Source organism: Zalophus californianus, chromosome 11 (genome assembly GCF_009762305.2).
Source record: "Zalophus californianus isolate mZalCal1 chromosome 11, mZalCal1.pri.v2, whole genome shotgun sequence".
Taxonomy (NCBI): domain Eukaryota; kingdom Metazoa; phylum Chordata; class Mammalia; order Carnivora; family Otariidae; genus Zalophus; species Zalophus californianus.
Window position 1 is genome coordinate 15,282,232 of NC_045605.1, and position 19,246 is coordinate 15,301,477.

Genomic DNA, 19,246 nt, shown 5'->3' on the forward strand with positions numbered 1-19,246 from the left:
CGTAGGCACATCACTCACTGGATGTCGGAAAGGCCACTCGGGTGCCCTGGGCTTGGTTTCGCTACATGAGAAGTGGGAACCTGACCCGGGACATCACACCCCCACTCCCAGGGCCCGCTGGGAGCGCATGAGAGCCAGCGTAACCACAGGGGTGACTGCTGGCTGTGGCAACTCTTCTCATGCCCGGTGCCCACACCAGCTCTTCTCCCTGCGGCCCCCTTCCTGCCTCGCACCTGGCCCAGAGCCCTGCGACGGTGGTGGAGGGGGGAGCAGGGGCCGGTCGGGCAGCAGCTCGTCGTCAGAGGTGGCGATGGTCTTGATGGCGTTGTGGTAGAGCGGCGTGGAGCTGGGCATGGCGTACTTAGACATCTGGGACATCATCAGTGACAGGGGGTTCTGGGAAGGCGTGGGGTCTGGGGAGGAAGTGAATGGCAGGCTGGGGTTCATGAGGCCGCTGGGAGGGTTGGCGGGAGGTGCTGAGGAGCTGGTCCGGGGGCCGCTAGGCGGGAGGGCACCTACAGAAGCGGGGAGACAGAAAGAGCGGGGGGTGACTGGGGAAGGGAAGACGAGTTTGGCTGCTCAAATGGTGGGTTAGGAAAAGGCCAGCTCCCAAATCTCCTGACTCCTCCAGGCACACCTCTACTCCACTGTTCTGCTCAACCCATTATCACTATCGCCCACCCGTCCTTGAGCAGTTCCCGTAGCCTCGGGGCCCCCAGACAGTGGAGAGAGCCCAAGGGTGAACCCCTCCAAATGCCTGGGAGAGCCCCATGGCACTCCCTATGGGAGCTCACGCTCAACTGCCGACGTGTGCCCCTCAAGCAGAGCCATCCACCTCTGCACCTGGTACGGATGCCTTCACGCGCTCGCCCGCCCCGGCAAGAACACCCCTCCCCACCCCCCACCCCCCGAGATTCCCAGTGCCAGAGTCTAGTCTCCACCCCACCCCCCACCGGCCTGGCCCAGCTGACTCACCCTGTTCCATGCTGCCCAGGGTGGTGGAAGAGTTCATGTTGAGAGGTGGCTGCTTGTTCTGGGGGACCCCAGGGCTGGGCATGGCGGTCTTGGGTGAGGCAACCCAGCCAGGAGAAGGCACCGCCACGGAAGGAGACTTGAGCCTGCTGGGCGAGCCAGTGGGCGAACGGACACTGAGGGAGGAGCTGAGGACCTGCGGCGACTTGAGAGGTCCTGGAGGATTGGCCGAAGGCAAGGGAACCATCTGTGAGGGAGTCTGGGGTGACTTGAGGTTGGCGGAGGGTGAGGTGACCAGGGGCGAGTGCACCTGGCTAAGGGTGGGCGACTTCAGGTGCCCCATGCCCGGCGAGCCCATCTGATTAATACTGATGGTGAGGTCTGAAGGCCGTCTGCCCAGCCCCCGGTTGGAGGACCCGGGAGGATTAGACGCAGGGGGCAGGGGCATGTGGCTGAGCCGGGTGGTGCCCACATTGCCCATGGGCATTGAGCTCTGGTCGGGACTGAACATGTCTTGAGTATTGCCCATGTCCTGGGGCATGGCTTGGTAGGGCCCCTGGCCCCCAGAGAATCCCTGCTGGCCCTGGCTGGGGAACTGTGAGGGCAGGAGCATCTTCTGTGGGCCACCCATCATGCCACTGCTGTTCTGGGCCCGCACCCGGGCCATCTCTTCAGGACTGAGGCCCTGCGGCCCCATAATGTCCCCTGGGCCCCGCATCTTTTGTGACATCAGCATCTGCTGCTGTGGGGTCATCTGGACGTTCAAGTTCATGTTCATGTTCATGTTCACATTCATGTTCATGTTGAGGTTGCCTGGCCCCATGGGAGGCTCCACCTCTCTCAGCCCAGACTGCCCCATGGGGGGACTCAGGAGGCCCCGGCCTCCACCAAACTCCATGCCCATGGGAGTGCCCGCCAGGCCCTCGCCACCAGCCATCTGCCCAGGAAATATGGCCGGATCCATCTGCCGGTGCGCCTGCATCATCCGCTCCATCTCCATGCCCTGCCCCATGGCACTGCCTGCCATGCCCAGGGGGCGCTGCATGCCCATAGACCGCTTCTCCAGCAGCTGGTGCCGCAGCAGCTCCTCCCGGACCCGAGGGGTCATGAATCGTTCTGCTTCACCCTGCCCGCCCGGGTAGGGCACGGCGTTCTGGGCAAAATTGTTGGGCCCCCCCATGGGGGGTAAGTCTTCGGTCCAGCCCATACCCGGCCTCACCGGCCTCTGCATGGCATTCATGGGCACCTCCATGGCCATACCCTGCATGCCTCCAAACCCAGGCACCCGTTGCATCTGGTTGCCTGGGAAACGGGGGCCAGGAAAAGGAGGTCCGCCCCGGAGCTGCATGGGATCTTGGACATCCATGGGTCCCCGCAGCTGTGCACCCATGCCAGGGGGCCACTGATCCCCAGGCTTGCTGTGGTAGGGAGGCGGGGGCCCCCTCACCATCATGCCCCCCATGCCCATCATGTCCTGCAGAGGGCGGCCCCCGTGCAGGCCGATCTGCTCCTCTTTCCGCCGCTTCTCCTCATAGTACTCTTCCTGCAGCTTGCGCCAGGCCACCTGCTCCGGCGTCAGGCTGTCCTGGCCCAGCCTCTGCATCATCATGTTCATCTGCTGCCCCATGTCCCCGCCTGGGGGGTGCCCAGGCACTTCGTGCTCCAGCGGGGGCCCCCCCAGGCTCTGCGTCTGTGAAATCATAGACTGCAAGGGCTCCTCATACTTTTTCAGCCCACTGGGAGGGGCCGTGGGGGGCTGCTGGGGAGCAGGAGGGGCTTGTGCTGGTGGTCCCCCCTCGCCGGCTCCTCCCGGGGGTCCCTTGAGGAAGGGCTCAGTCTCCCCGCTGCGGAGCAGTAGCCGCTCAATGTCTCGAAGCGTCTGGAGGGAACGCTCCCGGTGCTCCAGCTGCTCCTTGGACAGGCCCTCAGAGCCCACCAGGCTCCGCTGCCCGTTTCCTGGGGGGGCGGCGTCCCCGAGCAGGGCAGGGCCGGGGGCACTGCTGGGGTCTCCTCCAGGAGGCAGCGGGTTGGAGGTGGTGGCGGCGGTCGGGGTGTTAGGGTGGGTGCCCCCGGTGCCACCGCCTGTGCTGGCCGCTCCCACCGAGTTGGGGGTCAGGTCCTGACTGGTGTCCTCGGGGGGACCCTCAGACGGCAGTGCGGGCGGAGCGCTGCCGGGGGCCGGGGGCGGCGGCGGTGGCAGTGGAGGTGGCTGGGACTGCGGGGTGCCTGCTGACGGCGTGCTCAAGGGTAGTGGCTCTGGGGTAGGTGGCACTTTCGGGGCCTGCGGGGGGACAGAGGCAGAGCGTGAGACAGGGAAGGGGAGGCACCAGCCAAGCAATCCTACCGTCCTCGGAGGCGCCGTAGCCAGGCTGGGCGCCACACTCACCTGGTCCAGCTTGGCCCGGGGCACGTTCTGCTGGTGGTAGGCGAGGATGGAGTCAGCCCGGCCCTGCAGCACAGCCTCGGCAGCCCTGCGCAGAAGGGGCAGGCACCAACAGCTCAGGGAGGAGGGCAGGAGGGGGCCCTTGCCCTCACCCGACCCAACCCAACTGAACCCTGGCTCCCTGCAGACGGAACACGCAGGACTCCAGGCTGAGGGGTGCCGGGTAAACAGAGGCCCGTCCTGAGGCACTTACGTGTTGGCCAGGTGGGTGGTGAAGACATACACGTACTGTGAGGGAGGCTTTCCGGGGACACCCCCACCCCCGCCCCCAGGGGCGTCGGGCCGGAGGCCCGGCGGCGGCCCATGGGGGGGTCCTGGAGCGCTGCTCTCGCTGAGGGGCAGTTGGGCGGCTTGGCCAGGACCCAGCTGTGGGGCCGCCATGGCTGGGTCTGCTACATTACAGTCTGCACGGGAGAGGAGAGAAACCCAGTAAGCGGCCCAGATTCAGAAAGGAGAGCCAGCTGGCGCTCCCCACCACCCCATTCCAGAGATGCCCAGAGATAGACAGGCTCAGGCCGGCCGGGCGATCTGTTGTCACATTCTGGTCATACGTGCCTGGTGTCCACACTTACTTGCCCTAGACCCGTCTTCGACCCGGACAGAAATTGTGGGGACCCTAGGGAGATGCAGGGGAGGGGAAATGTGACCCTTACAAACAGGCTCCCCTGTACCTGACATCCCGAAGGACACTTATAGATGTGATTCCATCTGACCACAATATCCCTGGGAGGAAGATGTCCTATACGCTGCTTTAGAGAGGAGGAAACAACTTTGGAGGGGTGACATTTCTCACGCACGGTGACACAGCCTGTCAGTGCCAAGCCGGGGTTTGAACTCAGGCAGGGACTCCAAAGCCCTGCTTTGAGCCCACGCACTATGGGGGGTGTGTGTGTGTGTGTGTGTGTGTGTGTGTGTGTGTGTGTGTGTGTACCCTGCTTTGAGCCCACGCACTATGGGGGGTGTGTGTGTGTGTGTGTGTGTGTGTGTGTGTGTGTGTGTGTGTGTGTACCCGCAAACGCTCTGACCAAGTGAGGGGAGAAAGCCAAGAGGCTGCACAGATTGATGAGTCAAACGATGAATGGTTTTGTATTCTAGCTCACCGCTAACGGATTTTGTGCCCTTATGAACAAGACAGCTCATCGCTTTAAGCCTCCGTTGCTTCATCTATAAAATGGAAACACTAACTCCCTGCTCTGCACAGTGGGGCATGTCAAAGAAATCTATTTTTACAGCAACTTCAGAACTATGTCGCCAACGAAAAAAGTCCTTAGAAAACAGAGTTAGAGAAGGCTGGCATAGTGGGTGCCCTCCCAGGGTAGACTGACCACCCTGAGCACTGAGTGAAGTTTGTTCCATGGTCAAAAAGTGGATTCTAAGTCCGAGCCTCAAAAAGATCTACGTGCGGTCATTAACGGGACTAGGTAAGTCAGCGGACCCATTCCATGCCAAGATAAACAAATTTTACAAAAAATAACAGAGCCAAAAGCTTGGGGGCCGAGGGGGCCTGAGAGCTGGCCTCCGTGTGTGAGGGCTGTCCTGGGAAGAGGAAGGTGCATACTCCGCACACAGAGCTAGGGCTCCCGGGTACAAGTTAGGGGAAGGAGACAGGCTTTATTCGGATAAGGAACTTTCTAGTACAATAACAATAATAAAAACTAACAGTGTTCTAAGTGTTATGTGTATGGATTCATTTACTCCTCACACCAACCCTGTGCTCAAATCCATTTCTATAGATGAAACTGGGACCCTTTCCCAAATTCACACAAATAATAAATGGGAGATCCAGTGGTCTGACTGCAGAGTCTGTGCTATGAGCCACTACATCGGACTGCCCCAGTGGCAAGTGCCTAGCATGGTCTGACTGCAGAGTCTGTGCTATGAGCCACAACATCGGACTGCCCCAGACTAAGAACTCTTCGAGAACATAATGGCAAGTACAATTGAAATAGTAGCAATGGATGCCTTAGTGCTGGGGACGGGATGTTAGCACCTTCTCCTTCGTATTTCCCTGTTTCTGCCAACGTTTCTTTTTTTTTTTTTTTAAGATTTTTTTTTTTTTTATTTGAGACAGAGAGAACGAGAGAGAGAGAGAGAGCACATGAGAGGGGGGAGGGTCAGAGGGAGAAGCAGACTCTCTGCCGAGCAGGGAGCCTGATGTGGGACTCGATCCAGGGACTCCTGGATCATGACCTGAGCCGAAGGCAGTCGCTTAACCAACTGAGCCACCCAGGCGCCCTCTGCCAACGTTTCTACATCCCGGCGGTCTAATGTTGTAAAAGCGAACTAGGGTGGTGGGGGGCTGTGCGTCCTGGGAGGCAGTGACCACCCCCATCTAACACTGATGGGTTCAGTGAGGCTCATGGACCACCAGTCCCCTGGGGGGGCACCTGGGACCAGAGGACCTTTAAAGTCCCAGCCCGCACGCCCCACCTCCAGGGACATGGTCCGCTCCTCCCACAAACATCTGCTCAGTCGGCTTCCTTCTCTGGCTAGTTCGGTGTGCACTGAGTCGTCTCTCCCCTCCAAGAGATGTGAGCTTTGAGGGAAATCACCAGTAAATGTGTGTGGGCTTCCTAAGGGCAGGAGAGTGTCGGGTTCCCCCCATCACTTGAGCAAGGCCCAAATACGCTCTGCTCAATAAAAGAATGAGAGGAGTGGGCATGCACCCACACCCACTCTTCATCCTGGTGACGCACGCTAGGCACTTGCCAGGAGTCGATCAGAGGTTGGGGAAGGGGGCCAGAGACACAGCCAGGCTTAGCCAGACTTTGCGAGGCTGAGCCCACAGTCTGGTTCCCAGGGATGCAGGACCCTCACCACCCTGCCTCCACTGACCAGTAGGTGGCAGCAGAGGCCAAGAATTCATGGGAGGAGGTGTAGGAGGTGTAGGCGGTGTGGCCAGGAGGGGCCACCCCACGCCACCTCTGTCCCTCGGAAGAGGGGGCCACTGAGCACCTGGAAGGCAGGGGCTAAGCTGTCGCGGCGCAGGGAGGGACAGAGCGACAGGTGAGACAGGAAAGAAGTAGACTGGGCTCCTCACCCCTGCTCCTCGCTCAGACTCAGCCCTCTAAAGCCCTAAGTGAGGAGAGGGAGGCTCCCCCAGGGCAGCCATCCCCTGGGGGTACCATGGGCCACAAGATCCTGGCATCAATGGGCACTCACTGTGGGTGGCCCCGATGGGCTTGTCGTCCTCCTCGCTGTCGGGTCCTGAGCACCATTCGTCCCCACTGTACGGCTGCTTCCGCTCCAGCACACACCGCCGCTTACTCCGGGGTGCCACCTCTGCCCAGGCAGGACAGAGCGGGCAGGGGTCAGAGTGAGTGCCCAGAGGCCCTGTGCTCCTACAGCCAGGGTCTCCACGGGCCCATTCCCTCAGATGCCCTACCCCAAGAGGGCACTGCCCAGGCCACGGCGGGCACTTTGCCAGCCCTTGGCCCCCACCACACCATTTGTTTCTGATTTCTCTCTCCAGTCCCGCTGCCTGTCTCCCTTCCCCCACCCAGCACCAAGCACAGCATAATCCCCAACCACAACTGGTTCTAATTAGGGCTGGGGGGGGTGGGGTGAGGGAGGGGAAGCCACTGCTACCCTTCCAGGCCCCAGAGCCTGCTCAAAGGCTCCCACCAGCTGGGATACCAGGAGGTTCCTAGGAGGTGTGTGGGTCTGCTCCTCACCCCAGAGCACCTCCCTCTCCCCCTCTGGAGAGGAATAAGGCTGACCGGAAGCCCCATCACGCTGTGTGGCCCCTCCGTGGGTGGCACCTAAGGATGAGAAGTCCCTGCCCTGGCCACCCCCACTCCTGAGAGAATGACCAAGTCCATGGGTATAATGGGGGTAAGAGAAAGGTGACCCTGCACAAATGCTGGAGAGGAGCAAGGGACAGAGATTAGGCAAAGGGGGCAGCAAGCCTGGGCCTTGGACTGGAACACGTCGGGGTCTTGGGGATCAGGAAATGGGGTACCTTTGGCCTCTGAATCCAGGGATGGGGTCCCAGCCTCTCGCTGCTCTCCAGAGTCCACAGACACGCTCCGCTCCCTCTTCACCTTGCCCTTGAGTGAGCTGAAAGGGGGCACCCCTGTCTGGGGGTTCTTCAGACTTGAGTTGCTGGGTGAGATCTGGTTGGCCTTGGCCCCATGGCTCCCCGCCCCCACGCCCTTCGGGCCCAGGTTGCAGGTGGGTCCTTGGTTCACATTCTGGTGCTGGGACTGGGCCCCGCCATTCCCTGTCTTGCCATGATTGGTCAACTTATTTTCTGGGTGCATTGGCTTGGCTGGGGCTGGGGGGCAGTGGCCGCGCGGGGACAGCGGCGGGCTCCCTGGAGCTTCTCTCCTCCTGGGGTGGGGTAACCTGGGACAAGGTGGGAGAAACATGAAAGGTTAATCTTGCTAGAGGCCTAGCATGCCTGCATTTTAACTGCCCCCATCCTGCCTCACTTAATGGTAGTGGAGGTGGGGGCCAAGGAGCATCTTAAGACTACCAGCTATTCCCTATCTCCCTCAGACAAGGGCCGATGCCTTCCTCCACTTTGGGGAGTGAAGATAGGGCAACGCTCTCCACCGCTCAGACCCCACGATTCAGGTGGAAACCAGGTCCTTGGGTGGCAGAATCCATGCCCACCCCCACCCCCACCATCCATCAGACTGCACGCCTCCAGGCCAACTCCCCTCCACTAGCACCTGACCAACACTTGAACCACCTCTCTTTTAGGGTTTGCTGTCTCCAGTCTCCTTCCAAGGTCCTAATCCTCAACTTTCATGTGCCCAACACCAGCAGGTAAGGGGCACAGGACCTGAGGGTCACTGCTCATGCCCCAGCCCCATTCCCCTGGGGACGTGCGGACAAGCACACTGGAGAGTGGTACCCACTGGTCCAGACGGCTCCTCAGAGCAGGAGGGGAAAGCCTGAAGGGGTCCACCGGCAGGCCTGGCAGGCAGGCAGGAGCAGGAGGAAAGGGGGAGGGGAGCGGTGTGTGGAGCCGACTAGAGTGAAGCTGGAAGCCAAGGATTCCTGCAGCCTAGGCTGCGGGCCCTTTAAGCTCCAGCCCGCTCCCCCCACCGCCTCCCCCTCCCCGGAGACCTATTAATAGCCGCTGGAAAGATCACATCACGGGAGAGGATATTTATCCCCCCTCATTCCACACCAGCTCAGATTTATTTCAGCTCTGCTGTCCTGCGGCTGCCGCCTGGCCCTGTCTGCCGGCTTCTCCTGGGGAAGGGGAGGGAGGCAGGCACCGCCCCTCCCTCTGGCTCCCACCCCCAGCTAGACTGAGGCCAGAGGGCGCCATTGGACCCGACAGCGGGGTGGGCGGGGGTCTGCTCAAACGGTTTTCTAGGAGGCAAGGGCTGGAAGGGACTAGACCAGCAGGCATAGCTGATTGCCAGTGCCCTCGGTCCCCTGGGCCCAGGCATTAAGGCTGTGGGCTCCTGCCTCAGGGCAGGCCTTCCCATTCTGACCCCCCTTTAGCCCACCGGTGGCCTTGGAAGCCAAGTGCCCATACGGCTCACTCTCCAAGCCAGCACAGCTCAGCCCCATGATCACTGGGCCCTTCCCTTCCCCGCACTCCACACACACGCTTCCCGCCCTCCACGACACCCACACACCTTGTCTTGTTAGCCAGGATCCTCATGGCTCCCACACACAGTGGGGCTACGGCCCCTGTGCGTGCCCAGGGCCCAGCCAGGTACTCGGTACTGGAGCACGGACTGCAGCAACAAGCCCCAAAGAGAAAACTTGTGACTTGGGGAGGGGGTGTAAGACGGGGAGGGGAGAAGGGAGGACCCAACAGCCCTGGGACTAGGGAGCTGGACAGGGTAAGGTGGGAATGGAAAGGGAGGACTACTAGGTGGGGTCTCTAGCCTAGAGGCCGATTGTATCCCCATCCCTCCCGTACCTTACCCTCAGGGAGCTTGCAGTCTCTAGCAGGCCCACGCCCCCCCCCCCCCCCCCCCCCCCCCGGGCCGCAGAGGCAGATATCACTAAAAGGATAGGTTGCAAAGGCGCCCGCGTGGGGCGGCCGTCAGGTCTGCTCTGGGCCCCCGGGGGACTCCCGCTCCCAGGCACGCCCCTCACCCCGGGTGGGGAACTCCTCACGCCCCGCCCCCCGGGCGCCCCCCGGCGCGGAGGCGGCCGGGGTAGGGGCAATGCCCCGCCCCGCCCCCAGCTCGAGGCCTAGCCCGTGCCCATTCCAGCAGGCCCGGGCGGGCAGCGAGAGGCCTGGCGGGGCCCCGGGGCTGCAGCTGGGCTCTTCTGGAGACCAGTAACGCTGGCTCAGATTCCTTCCCCGACCGCAAGAATGCAGGAGCCTCCCCTCCCCCCCGCCCCTGCACCCCACCCCGCCCCCTTCGGCAGAGCCCGAGCGGAGAGGCAGAGCGAGCGAGGGAGCCAGCGAGCGAGCGAGGGAGCGGGAGACGGACAGGACTGCAGCGTGCCTCGCCGGGCCCCGCACGCGCCGCACGGACAGACACCCGGCCAAGTGCGGCGAGGGGCGGGGCGCGGGCGGCGGCGGCGAGCGGAGGTTCGGCCTAGCGCTGGGCGCCGCCTGGCAGGGGCTCCGAGACCCACAAGCACCCGAACTCTGACTCACACACACAGCTCACACGTGGACGGGGAGACAAAGACACGCACGGACCCCAGGAAACTAGAGGCGCGCCCACGCCGACCCGCGGAGGTGTGCTGGAGGGCGAGGGAGGCGCTGGCCCAAGCAGGAACACGGAATCAGCCTGGGGCCCCCGCAGACGCCCAGGCTGCCCGACGGCAGAGAGGGAGCGCGCCGACTCATTGAGCGGATGAAAAGACTGAGGCCCGGCCACAAGGGAACCGGAGAAAGTTGAGCCTGGTAGTGACAAAGGAACACGCGCGCGCAGAAACATACACGCGGGGCCGTAGATACACCAACAGACTCACACAAACACAGAAGCCTCACCCAACCGCCCCCTGCCCTGCCCTCCCCCGCCCCCCCCATCGGGGTGGGGGGAGGGGAGGAGACTTGGGCCCAGCCTCGCCCTCGTGATCGGCCCAGCCAGACACGGGTGCGCACTCTTGCCGCTCCCAGCAGGGCTGCTGGAGGCTGGGCTGGACCTGGAGGCGAGCCCTCCACCCCCTTTCCGACCCTGTGGAAGTCTAACCCTAAGTTAACCTCAGGCCCATTGGCCTTCCCTGCTCTAGCTCTGCCTCTGGGAAGAGAGGCTCCTCAGGGGAAGGTTCCAAAGTCCAGGGCCCAGCTGGGAAGCCTCCCTCGGCCAGCCCCCATCTCCTGCAACAGGTTAGAGCAGAAGCAGTTCAGAGCTGGGCTGGAGAGGGACCTGGGCTTAGGGACAGGCCTGTGGTTGACGCGTCTCACTCAAGCTCTCACCTTCACCACCGCGCGGGTCCTCAAAACTACCTACCACCTAAAGGGGCAGTATTATTATCCCCATTTCACCAGGAAGAAACTGAGGTGTGGGAAAAGGAAGCGACGTGCCCCTGGGTCATGTGACCATTCCTGGGGTGTTTCTCCGCACTGCAGTGTCTCTCCTCATCTGAGCCTGCACCAGAGAGGTGGGCTTCCAGCTACTGGGCCCGCCCCCGGTGGGGCAGAGGGGCAGGGCAAGGGGCACCCACTACCTCCTGTGTTCACAGCTTCAAATCTTGGGACCTGTAATAATTTGGAATGGGGCTGTTAGGAAATTAGTCCTCTCCGGTGTCCCCAGTCTGACCAGGGCTCCTCCCCAGAAGAATCTTGGAGTGGCCCTCCCCTCTCCGACTCCACCCCCTCGCTCCCACCAGGCCGCAGGGCGAGCTGAGTCAAGCACAGATGAGTCAGGACTTTCCCATCTCACACCTCCCCCCTACCCCTCAGGAGTTTGCCCCCGCTCCCAAAGACCCCTCCTCCTCTACACATTCAGGGCACCCCCCCCCCGAAGACACCTGGAGGGCCTGGGGATGGGGGGTGGCTAATTCCTGGTGGGTGCAGTTTTTCACCAGTGAGTGAAGGGGGCTTCCCAGCACCCGAGCAGGAGCCCCTGGGATGAGTGAAAGGAAAGGCATGGGACTCTGGGCACATTGCTGGGGCTCCCTTTTAGAGAGTAGGGTGGGGAGTGGTGACTTGTGCTCACAAAAAGGCTTCGAGAGTCACCTGAGCAAACGGTCAGGAGTACAGGCCAGGAGGCTGTTGAGACAAAGAGCCTGAGATCAGCTGCTTCCCCATGGTCTTCCCTGGGGGGTTGGGGGGAGCCGGTGGACCTGACCTCGGTGGGGGGAGGGAGATCAGGGAGGCTTCCACGGATGCCTTCAAAGGATGCGCAACAGAGAGCTGCCACGGGTAGAACGGGCATTCACACACCAGTGGCAACCCGCCTATTTCCAGCTGCCCCCGCCCCGGGAGCCCCTGCCTGGTTCACCAGCTGGCCCACCGGCTTCATTCCCTAGCTCAAAACCACTCAGGAGAGGCAGTGAGAAAATGGTTTGGAGGCTCCATGCTCCCCAGTACAGTGGGCAGACACCTCTAGAGAGGAAATGGGCTGCGAGGGCCCTCCTGGAGCCACGGGGGTGGGATTATTGTCCCCTGGCTCAAGGAGATGCAGCTCCCAAGACAACAAGGGCGGGGTCCCTTTTCTCCTGGGTGTCAGGACTCGGTCCCTCGAAGCTCTCCTCTACCACCCAGGTCACTTCCTCTTCCTGAGGTGGTGACTCAGCCCAGTGGGGAGGTCAAGGATTCATAGCCCAGCAGGAAATCTGCTCAAGAACCAAGGTGTTGCTCTGGGACCCTCTACGTGGGGACTCACAGGCTCAGAGGGCTTCTCCTCGCCCTGGTTCCTAGCAGCTCTCCCCACTTCCCCCCACCCCACCTCTTGCCAGAGGAGACCATGCAAATCAACAATCTTGTCTGGTTGACAAACCACCTCACCCCACCTGCAGCCCCAGGGTGATGCCAGGCAATCCCAGTCCTGCAGTTGTGTGGGGACTCCTAGTCCCAGACTACTCTAGTCTGGGGTGTCTGAACAAGGTGCTTCTGGGGAGAAGGGGGGTTCTGCCCATTCTGGTGCCCACTGTCCCCTCTGGAGTCTGCAAGACAAGTGACATGGCCTAGACAAGCTTGAAGTCACCTCACTTGGCTCCCTCAGCCAGTGCCAATGTGGCCAGGCCTTGGGACGCAGTCATGCCTTGGCAGTGGGGTGCCCCCAAAGGCTGCTGCCCAATCCCTGGCTGCTCCCTCCCTCCGGGGGGGGGAGGGGGAAGGGAGGGTGGGGGGCACAAGGAAACAAGACAGGGCAGGAAGCCCAGGCAGGCGGCGGGCACTCTGGGCCAGGCACAAACAGCCAACACAGGAAACCACAGCCCACCCCCGCCCACCCCACCCGCCCAAAGCTCTGGGAGAGAGGAGCTGCCAAGAGCCTGGTACCCCCAACCAGGGCAAGGGCCCAGGGTTAGCCCGGGGCAAGGCAAGAGCCAGAAGTTCTTTTCAGTCCTCTCTCTGCCCCAGACCCTACCTGGGGAGGGGGAGAGGAAGCCAGGCTGGCAGGGACGGCACTGCCTCTTTAAATCCACCGAAATCCTGAGCTAGGCCCAACCCAGCTCTGGTTTCACAGGAAGGAAAGGCGCTCAGGAGCCAGTAGGGCAGGCGGTGGCTGGAATTAGCCCCACCGGCCCAAATATATCTGGTCTCCGCCTGCCACCCCACTGGCACTTCCTGCCCCCTGGCACCTGCACCACGGTGGGGGGTGGGAGAGGGTCTAGGAGGGAGACCCCAGTCTCTGGAGTGGTCCTGTCGCCAGGTACACGTGGGCGGAAGGTGACTTCCCAAAGCCTGGAGTCCCCGCAGGGAGGAATGGGCAGGGTGGCTCCCTGTGGGCCCTCACCTGGCCTGTCCTCCAAGGGGTTAATCTGGCCCCTGTTTGGGGGGGGTGGGTAGGGGTGGCCTAGGAACCTCCTCCAAACTGCCTGGCGGCCGGGAACAATGGGGCCATTGTGGGAGGACTGGAGTTGGGCAGACTGCTGGCACAGCCAGCCAGCGCACCACGGGGCGGGACCTCACCCAACGCCCGGCGCGCTCCCCCAGGTACCACCAGCGGCAAACACATCCTCCCAGCCCCCTCACCTCGCCTGCCCGGCCCAAACCCCTGGCACCGGCAGCACCTGGAGGGCCCTCCAGCTCTGCCCACGTTGACACGCAGGCGGCCATGACCCTGCAGGAAGCAGGAGCCTGTGGGCCAGGACCGGGTGGGGGTGGGGACTGAGAGACAGGATGTGTGCCTGTGATCCTCCCGCAGGGAAGACAGGAAGGCCGAACGGGGTTTCTGGTGTCAGTCCTGGCACCCTCAGGCAAGAAGGGCTTAGGGGATTGTGAGACCCGGGACAGGCAGGGTCCCCTGCCCCCAGGCCTCCTTTCCCACACTCATTCCAGAAACCTGCTCCCCGAGGAGATCCTGCCCCAGCAGCCTCACCTCCTGGGGTTGGGACATGGGCAGTGCAATGAGGGCTGGGTTCACAGTCAGGCAGACAAGGTGCCAATCATATCCCGCCCTGTCTGAGCTAGGGGACTTGTCCCTCTGAGGCTGTTTCCTCATCTCCAAAGTGAGGGTAAATGTACAGGGTGAGATACTCAGTGAAACCATCTAACAGAATGCCTATGACATTCTCAGCCCTCAAGAAACCACCTCTGGCCATGATGTCCCCTTCTTTACCCCCTGCCCGGCCCCCAGATTTGTGGGCACTTGGGAAATATAGGTGGGCATTTGTCCTTGGAGTATCCAAGGGAATGAGGCCCATGGACATCATATAAGGGGTACCGAGTACAAAGACTTCTGTCCTCCTGGAAGAGGCCAGCTCCCTCAGCTAGCTCTCCCCTGGGCATCACTAACTTTACTGACATACACTTGAACCCAGAGGTGAACCCAGAAAGCTGGGTTCCATTCTCTTAGCTTTAGGTGTGTGTCTCAAAACCTCAGGAGGCAAGTGAAAGGGGGTTTCCCGTCAACAGTGGCCCACGTTCCCCCGGCCAGGCAGCCCTCTCCCCGCCTGACCCCTTGGCAGATTCCTGCAGGGTTTGGGCTGGAGGAAGCTGGAGCCTACTTTCCTGCCATGCACATTCTTAAAGAGGGAAGGGTCTGAGAGGGCAAGACGAGCGACTGGCGCAGGAAGTTCTAGAAAGCAGGGGTCCGGGGAGAAGGCCTATCCTCTTCTGAACTGGAGAGGGCTGTCCCTCTCAGGGTGTCTCCACAAGCCCCAAAAGGGTTAACAAGGCCCTAAAAATAACCTGGCTCCCAGCAGGACCCCCCAGCCATCTGTTCCCATTTTCTCCTGTTCACATTGGAACATCTGAAACCAGCCCCAGAGCCCCAGCCCGATCCCAAAAATAGCCCCAGCCTGCCCAAGGAACAGGCCCCAGGGGCCGGGCCTGGGCGACATGGCCAGCACAGCAGTGAGGCATGGCCCAGGCCAACCCTAGCCCTCACTTTCAGGCCCACAAAAGGGAAGTGTCCTCTCTGGTTCCAGAAGGAGAGGATGCATAGAGCCAGGGGCTCCAGCCCACCCATCGTGGTACCAGGCCAGAGAAGGTACCTGCCAGCCAAGCCCAGGTCTCAGACACAGGAGCCCTGGGATCCCAGACACTTCTGCCACATCTTATAATCCACTTTCCCCTGAGATTTGGATACTCACTCCCCAGAAGATCCAAACCACCTGTCTGCAGAGCTCCCCTAGTTGTGGGCACCCCATCCCTGCTGTCCACTCCTGGGCTCCTCATCCAGAGGTTCCCAAGCCTCAGCTCCTATATTATCCCATCCCCCATGCCAGGACCTTCAGGAGCCCTGCTCACCGGTGTCCCTCGGCACTCACCCTGCCCCAGGGGCACACAGGGCTGAAGCAGAACTCTTTCCAGCACTGCCCACACTTACCATGCCACCCACAAAAAGAGTCCTCTGGCTACTGTGGATGCTGATATGACCCCACCCCTCCTCTGGGCTTCAGGATGCCTCCTCCCTGCCCGTTTGTGTGCGGCAGGTGCCAGGCATGCCCATCTGGGCTTCTATACATATCACAGGTCTGGGCACTGCTCTGCCACACTCGGGGAAAATGCCCAGGCAGAGGGTACAGGGAATCCAGGGGACCCTGGACCCTGGGGCAACCCTAACAGCTGCCATCCACGTCACAGCTCCACACTGCCACTGTTCTTCCCAAGGAAGGTCCCTGACCCCTTAGGCCAGGAAGGAGAGGAGGCAGCCAGTTAAGCCATTTAAGGACAGAATGTTGCGTTCAGCCTGGTGAAAGAACAGAGCAGCAGGGATGGAATGGTGGGAGGGGTGCTAAAGTTGATCTGAGCCAGCAGCCTGGGGGAGGGAGAGCTCAGCCTGAGAAGTGCGGGCAGACAGGGAGGGACATGTCCGAAGTCCCCCAGGCCCCCCTCTGGGCCTATGGCTATTTGGTGAACCTGCAACCAAGACGTCAGCTGGCTCCAACAGTGGGGAGACTGAGGCAGTGAGAAAGTGAGTCCGGAAGGGTCTTAGAATCTAGGAGTCTGAAGTTCTGGAAAGGTTGTCCCCGCCCCCAGCCCCAGTCCCCCACCGCCGTCAGTTCTTCCCTGCCAAAGCCCCCCGGGAGTGGTGTTAGGAGTCCCGGCAGAAGGTGATGGCTAGGGGCAAAGAGGAGGCTCTCTCCCTGGTATTGAGCATTTATTCCATCACATCAGGCTGTCCTGCATGCTACACACGCATGATCTAATTTAATCCTCACAATAGCTTCTACACGAAAGTACTTTTATGATCCCCCACTTTAAGGGAAGTTAAGTAACTTGCCTAAATTACACAGTCCAGAATGAGAAGAACCGGGATTTGAACCCAGACATGCCAGCAATTGGGTTCTTTTTTTTTTTTTTTTTTTTTTTAAAGATTTTATTTATTTATTTGAGAGAGAGAGAGAGAGAATGAGAGATAGAGAGCACGAGAGGGAAGAGGGTCAGAGGGAGAAGCAGACTCCCCACTGAGCAGGGAGCCCGATGCGGGACTCAATCCCGGGACTCCAGGATCATGACCTGAGCCGAAGGCAGTCGCTTAACCAACTGAGCCACCCAGGCGCCCAAGCAATTGGGTTCTTAACCAGTCTGTGAGACCAGTTCACCCTGAATCAGCCCTCTGTGCTCTGACGAGAGAATAGGTGCCCCTCACTCATTCCACATACACTCCCTCCACGGCCAATGTGCCCCAGGTCCTGGCTAGAGGCCAGAGTTCCTGCCCAGGGAAGAGATCAAAGAGAGGGCACCACCCCCCACCCCCTCAGCACAGGTGCCCTGAGAGCAAAGTTCTGGGGGGGGGGGGCCAGTCCTACCCACCCCCAATCCGCTATGTCCTCGCCCATCCTGGTCCCTAATTGTCGGAAGGGAGCCAGGCAAGTTACCATGACAACAACACAGGGCCCCTGCTGAGAGAGACGGTGGGGGGGGCCTGGAGAGGAGTCTGCCGCCCCTCTCACTCCCCAGGTGGGGGTCAAAGGTCAGGTGGGACTCCCTAGTAAAGGTGGAGTCCAACCCCTGCCCCCACACCTGCTCAGCCACACCTGTCACTGCTCCCCACTTTTTTCATTGCCTGAGTTGGAAGCAGGACGACTTCCTCCCCGTCCCTGAGGGGTAGTGGCCTCCGGCCAGGGAAGGAGAGTGGGGGGATTAGAAGCCCCTCCCTCCGGAGGACGGTCTAAGAGACGTGCCTCCTCCCAGTTCTCAGCCTTCGGCAGCTTTCCCTAGTCAGCCCAGGAGCCTACAGGCTTGTTTGTTGTGAATTCAGGGAGTTGTTGCTAAGTAAGGAAGGAGGGGAGGGAGGGAAGGAGGGGGGTGGCAGGAGGGAGAGGGAGAGAGGGACAGAGGGACAGAGAGAGAGAGAGAGAGTGTGTGTGTGTGTGTGTGTGTCTAAGGCCAGGGCAGAAACCACATTACAGTGGCTGGTAGCCACCCTGGCTTTGACTCAGCCGGCGGAGGCCAAAGCCAGGACAGAGCGGGGGCAAGTACTTGGGATGACCAGGAAACCGTACCTTGCCCTCCAGGGGTGATTGGGCAGGAGCTCCCCACCTCCCAGCCGGGAAAGATTCCAGCTCAGAAAAGGCCTGGGACTTTCACTGGAGTGGCGCTTTAACCCTTCCTGCCCCACCCCCACCCCCAGGTTGCAGGTTGTAAGGCGGTTAGCTCCCCTCCTCTGGGGGCAGGAGAATGAAAGGAGAAGTGGGGGCAGAAAGCCAGGGGGAGGGCGCCCAAGACAAAAAGCCAAGCAGGAGACTGGCAGACAAGAGAGCGGTGAGGCGGCTGCGGAGGGCACACGCAAGCACGGGGAGCTCTCACCTCGGGAGTACTGTGTGACGGGCTCAGGCTCAAGGGTGTGGTCTGGGAAGGGGGCTCCCTGTGGAGAGAGGGTCACAGCTAGAAGCCCCAAGCCAGCAATCTAGGCCCCTGCTCCTCCCATAACCCCAGCCCCGCCCCCAACATGTACACCACATAAACGTGTACACACACACACACACACACACACACACACGCACACAGAGCCTGCAGCTCCAGGAAGTCTCTGAGCTACTCGGACACCACCCCCCCCAAACACACACTCCAGGACTTCTGTGGATTGGCTGGGAGCCAGGCCTGACCCAGCTGCTGCACCACACTGCTCCCCCTCCCTACCCTGGAAGCAGGAAAGGAGAAGGCACTGGAAGATGCCTGAGAGAGACAGGGGCGGGGCCAATGACTCCCATGACCTGGCCTGAGGTCCTGGGGGAAGGGATAGATGGGGAGACCAGAGGACCCTGGCTTTCAGTGCCAGCCAGCCCCAGGATTATCCTAGGTCAGAGAAAAGAATGGTGCCTCTCCCGTGTCCCTGTGTGGTCCCTCTGGCTACACCCCTTGTCCCCTGAAGACACAGAGTCCCCACCGGCCTGGCTGGGAGGGCCTGGGGTGAGAGGATCTGGCTTAGCAGTTCAGTAGGACGGGGGGCTGGGTGAAGCTCCCACAGGCAGGCAGGAGGGAGGCTGGTGGCTGGGCTCAGTTTGTACTGGGGGTCAAAGGGGAGTTCTTTTCCGAAGAATTCTGGGAGAGACGCCAACTAGAGCAAGCTGCTAACCACCCCTCCCTCTCTCTCTCTGCACTGGGGGCAGGGGGGTGTCCCTGCCAACCAGACTTAACCCTGTGCAGCCTGTGTTGCTCCTGGGCCCAGGATGGGGGAGTTGGGTAGGAGACCTCCAGCTGGGCTCAACTTCCAGTTCAAGGGGGCAGGTGCAGGGTGTCTTCTGCCAGAATGAAGCTGGTTCCACATAGCCCCGTCTGGTAGCGCCCTGCCTTACCGCCACCTGGGTGACTTTTCTAGGCTCATCTCCTGAAGGTGTCTGCAGTGACGTGTGTGTGCGTGTCTCAGAGACAGAGATTGAGAAACAAACTGAAAATTCCTTGCCAAAGCCCTCCCCTTGCTGGGTCACTGAGCACTGTACCAACCTGTGCCTCTAGCCCTCCCTTCCTCCCACTGGGACCAGAGGCCACGGGGGTGGGGGGAAGGGACAGCTTATCCTCTGCCTATCTCCTGCTGCTGTCTCCACAGGCCCTGGACTCCTACAAACAGCCCCTGCCCGGGCCCTCTTCTTCTTCTTCACTGATCTGACCCAAGTGCTTCTAGAGGAAAGCATTCAATTAGAGCCTGAGACCCCAGGATGGGAAACTGAGTCATAGTGAGATTATCAGGGGTCCCAGTGCCCAAATCCCGTGCTAACATAACTCTGCTATCACCACCCTTGCTTTGGCAACAAACAAACAAAAAACAAAAACGCCCCCCCCCCCAGCATCCTCCCCCACTGCAGAACACTGTCTAACTACAGAATGAAATTAAACATGAA

At 61.0% G+C, this 19,246-nt stretch overlaps 1 protein-coding gene across 5 annotated transcripts in view; it reads right to left on the reverse strand.

The window, feature by feature from the left end:
- The window catches only part of BCL9L (BCL9 like), a 28,172-nt gene that overhangs the window by 3,353 nt on the left and 5,573 nt on the right, over positions 1-19,246 (reverse strand). Inside the window, exons 2-10 of one of the 5 annotated variants that reach the window (XM_027578851.2) lie at positions 17,715-17,772; positions 11,529-11,561; positions 9,016-9,117; positions 7,377-7,762; positions 6,578-6,697; positions 3,609-3,819; positions 3,359-3,443; positions 976-3,253; positions 234-515 (exon numbers count right to left, since the gene is read on the reverse strand). In XM_027578851.2, coding sequence (XP_027434652.2) covers positions 234-515; positions 976-3,253; positions 3,359-3,443; positions 3,609-3,819; positions 6,578-6,697; positions 7,377-7,762; positions 9,016-9,041 — 3,388 coding nt within the window. In that variant the 5' untranslated portion in view covers positions 9,042-9,117; positions 11,529-11,561; positions 17,715-17,772. Of the gene's footprint in view, positions 1-233; positions 516-975; positions 3,254-3,358; positions 3,444-3,608; positions 3,820-6,577; positions 6,698-7,376; positions 7,763-9,015; positions 9,118-10,766; positions 10,784-11,528; positions 11,562-17,714; positions 17,773-19,246 lie in introns of those variants that run through there. The other 4 variants (XM_027578850.2, XM_027578852.2, XM_027578849.2 and 1 more) reach the window with 4 other exon arrangements.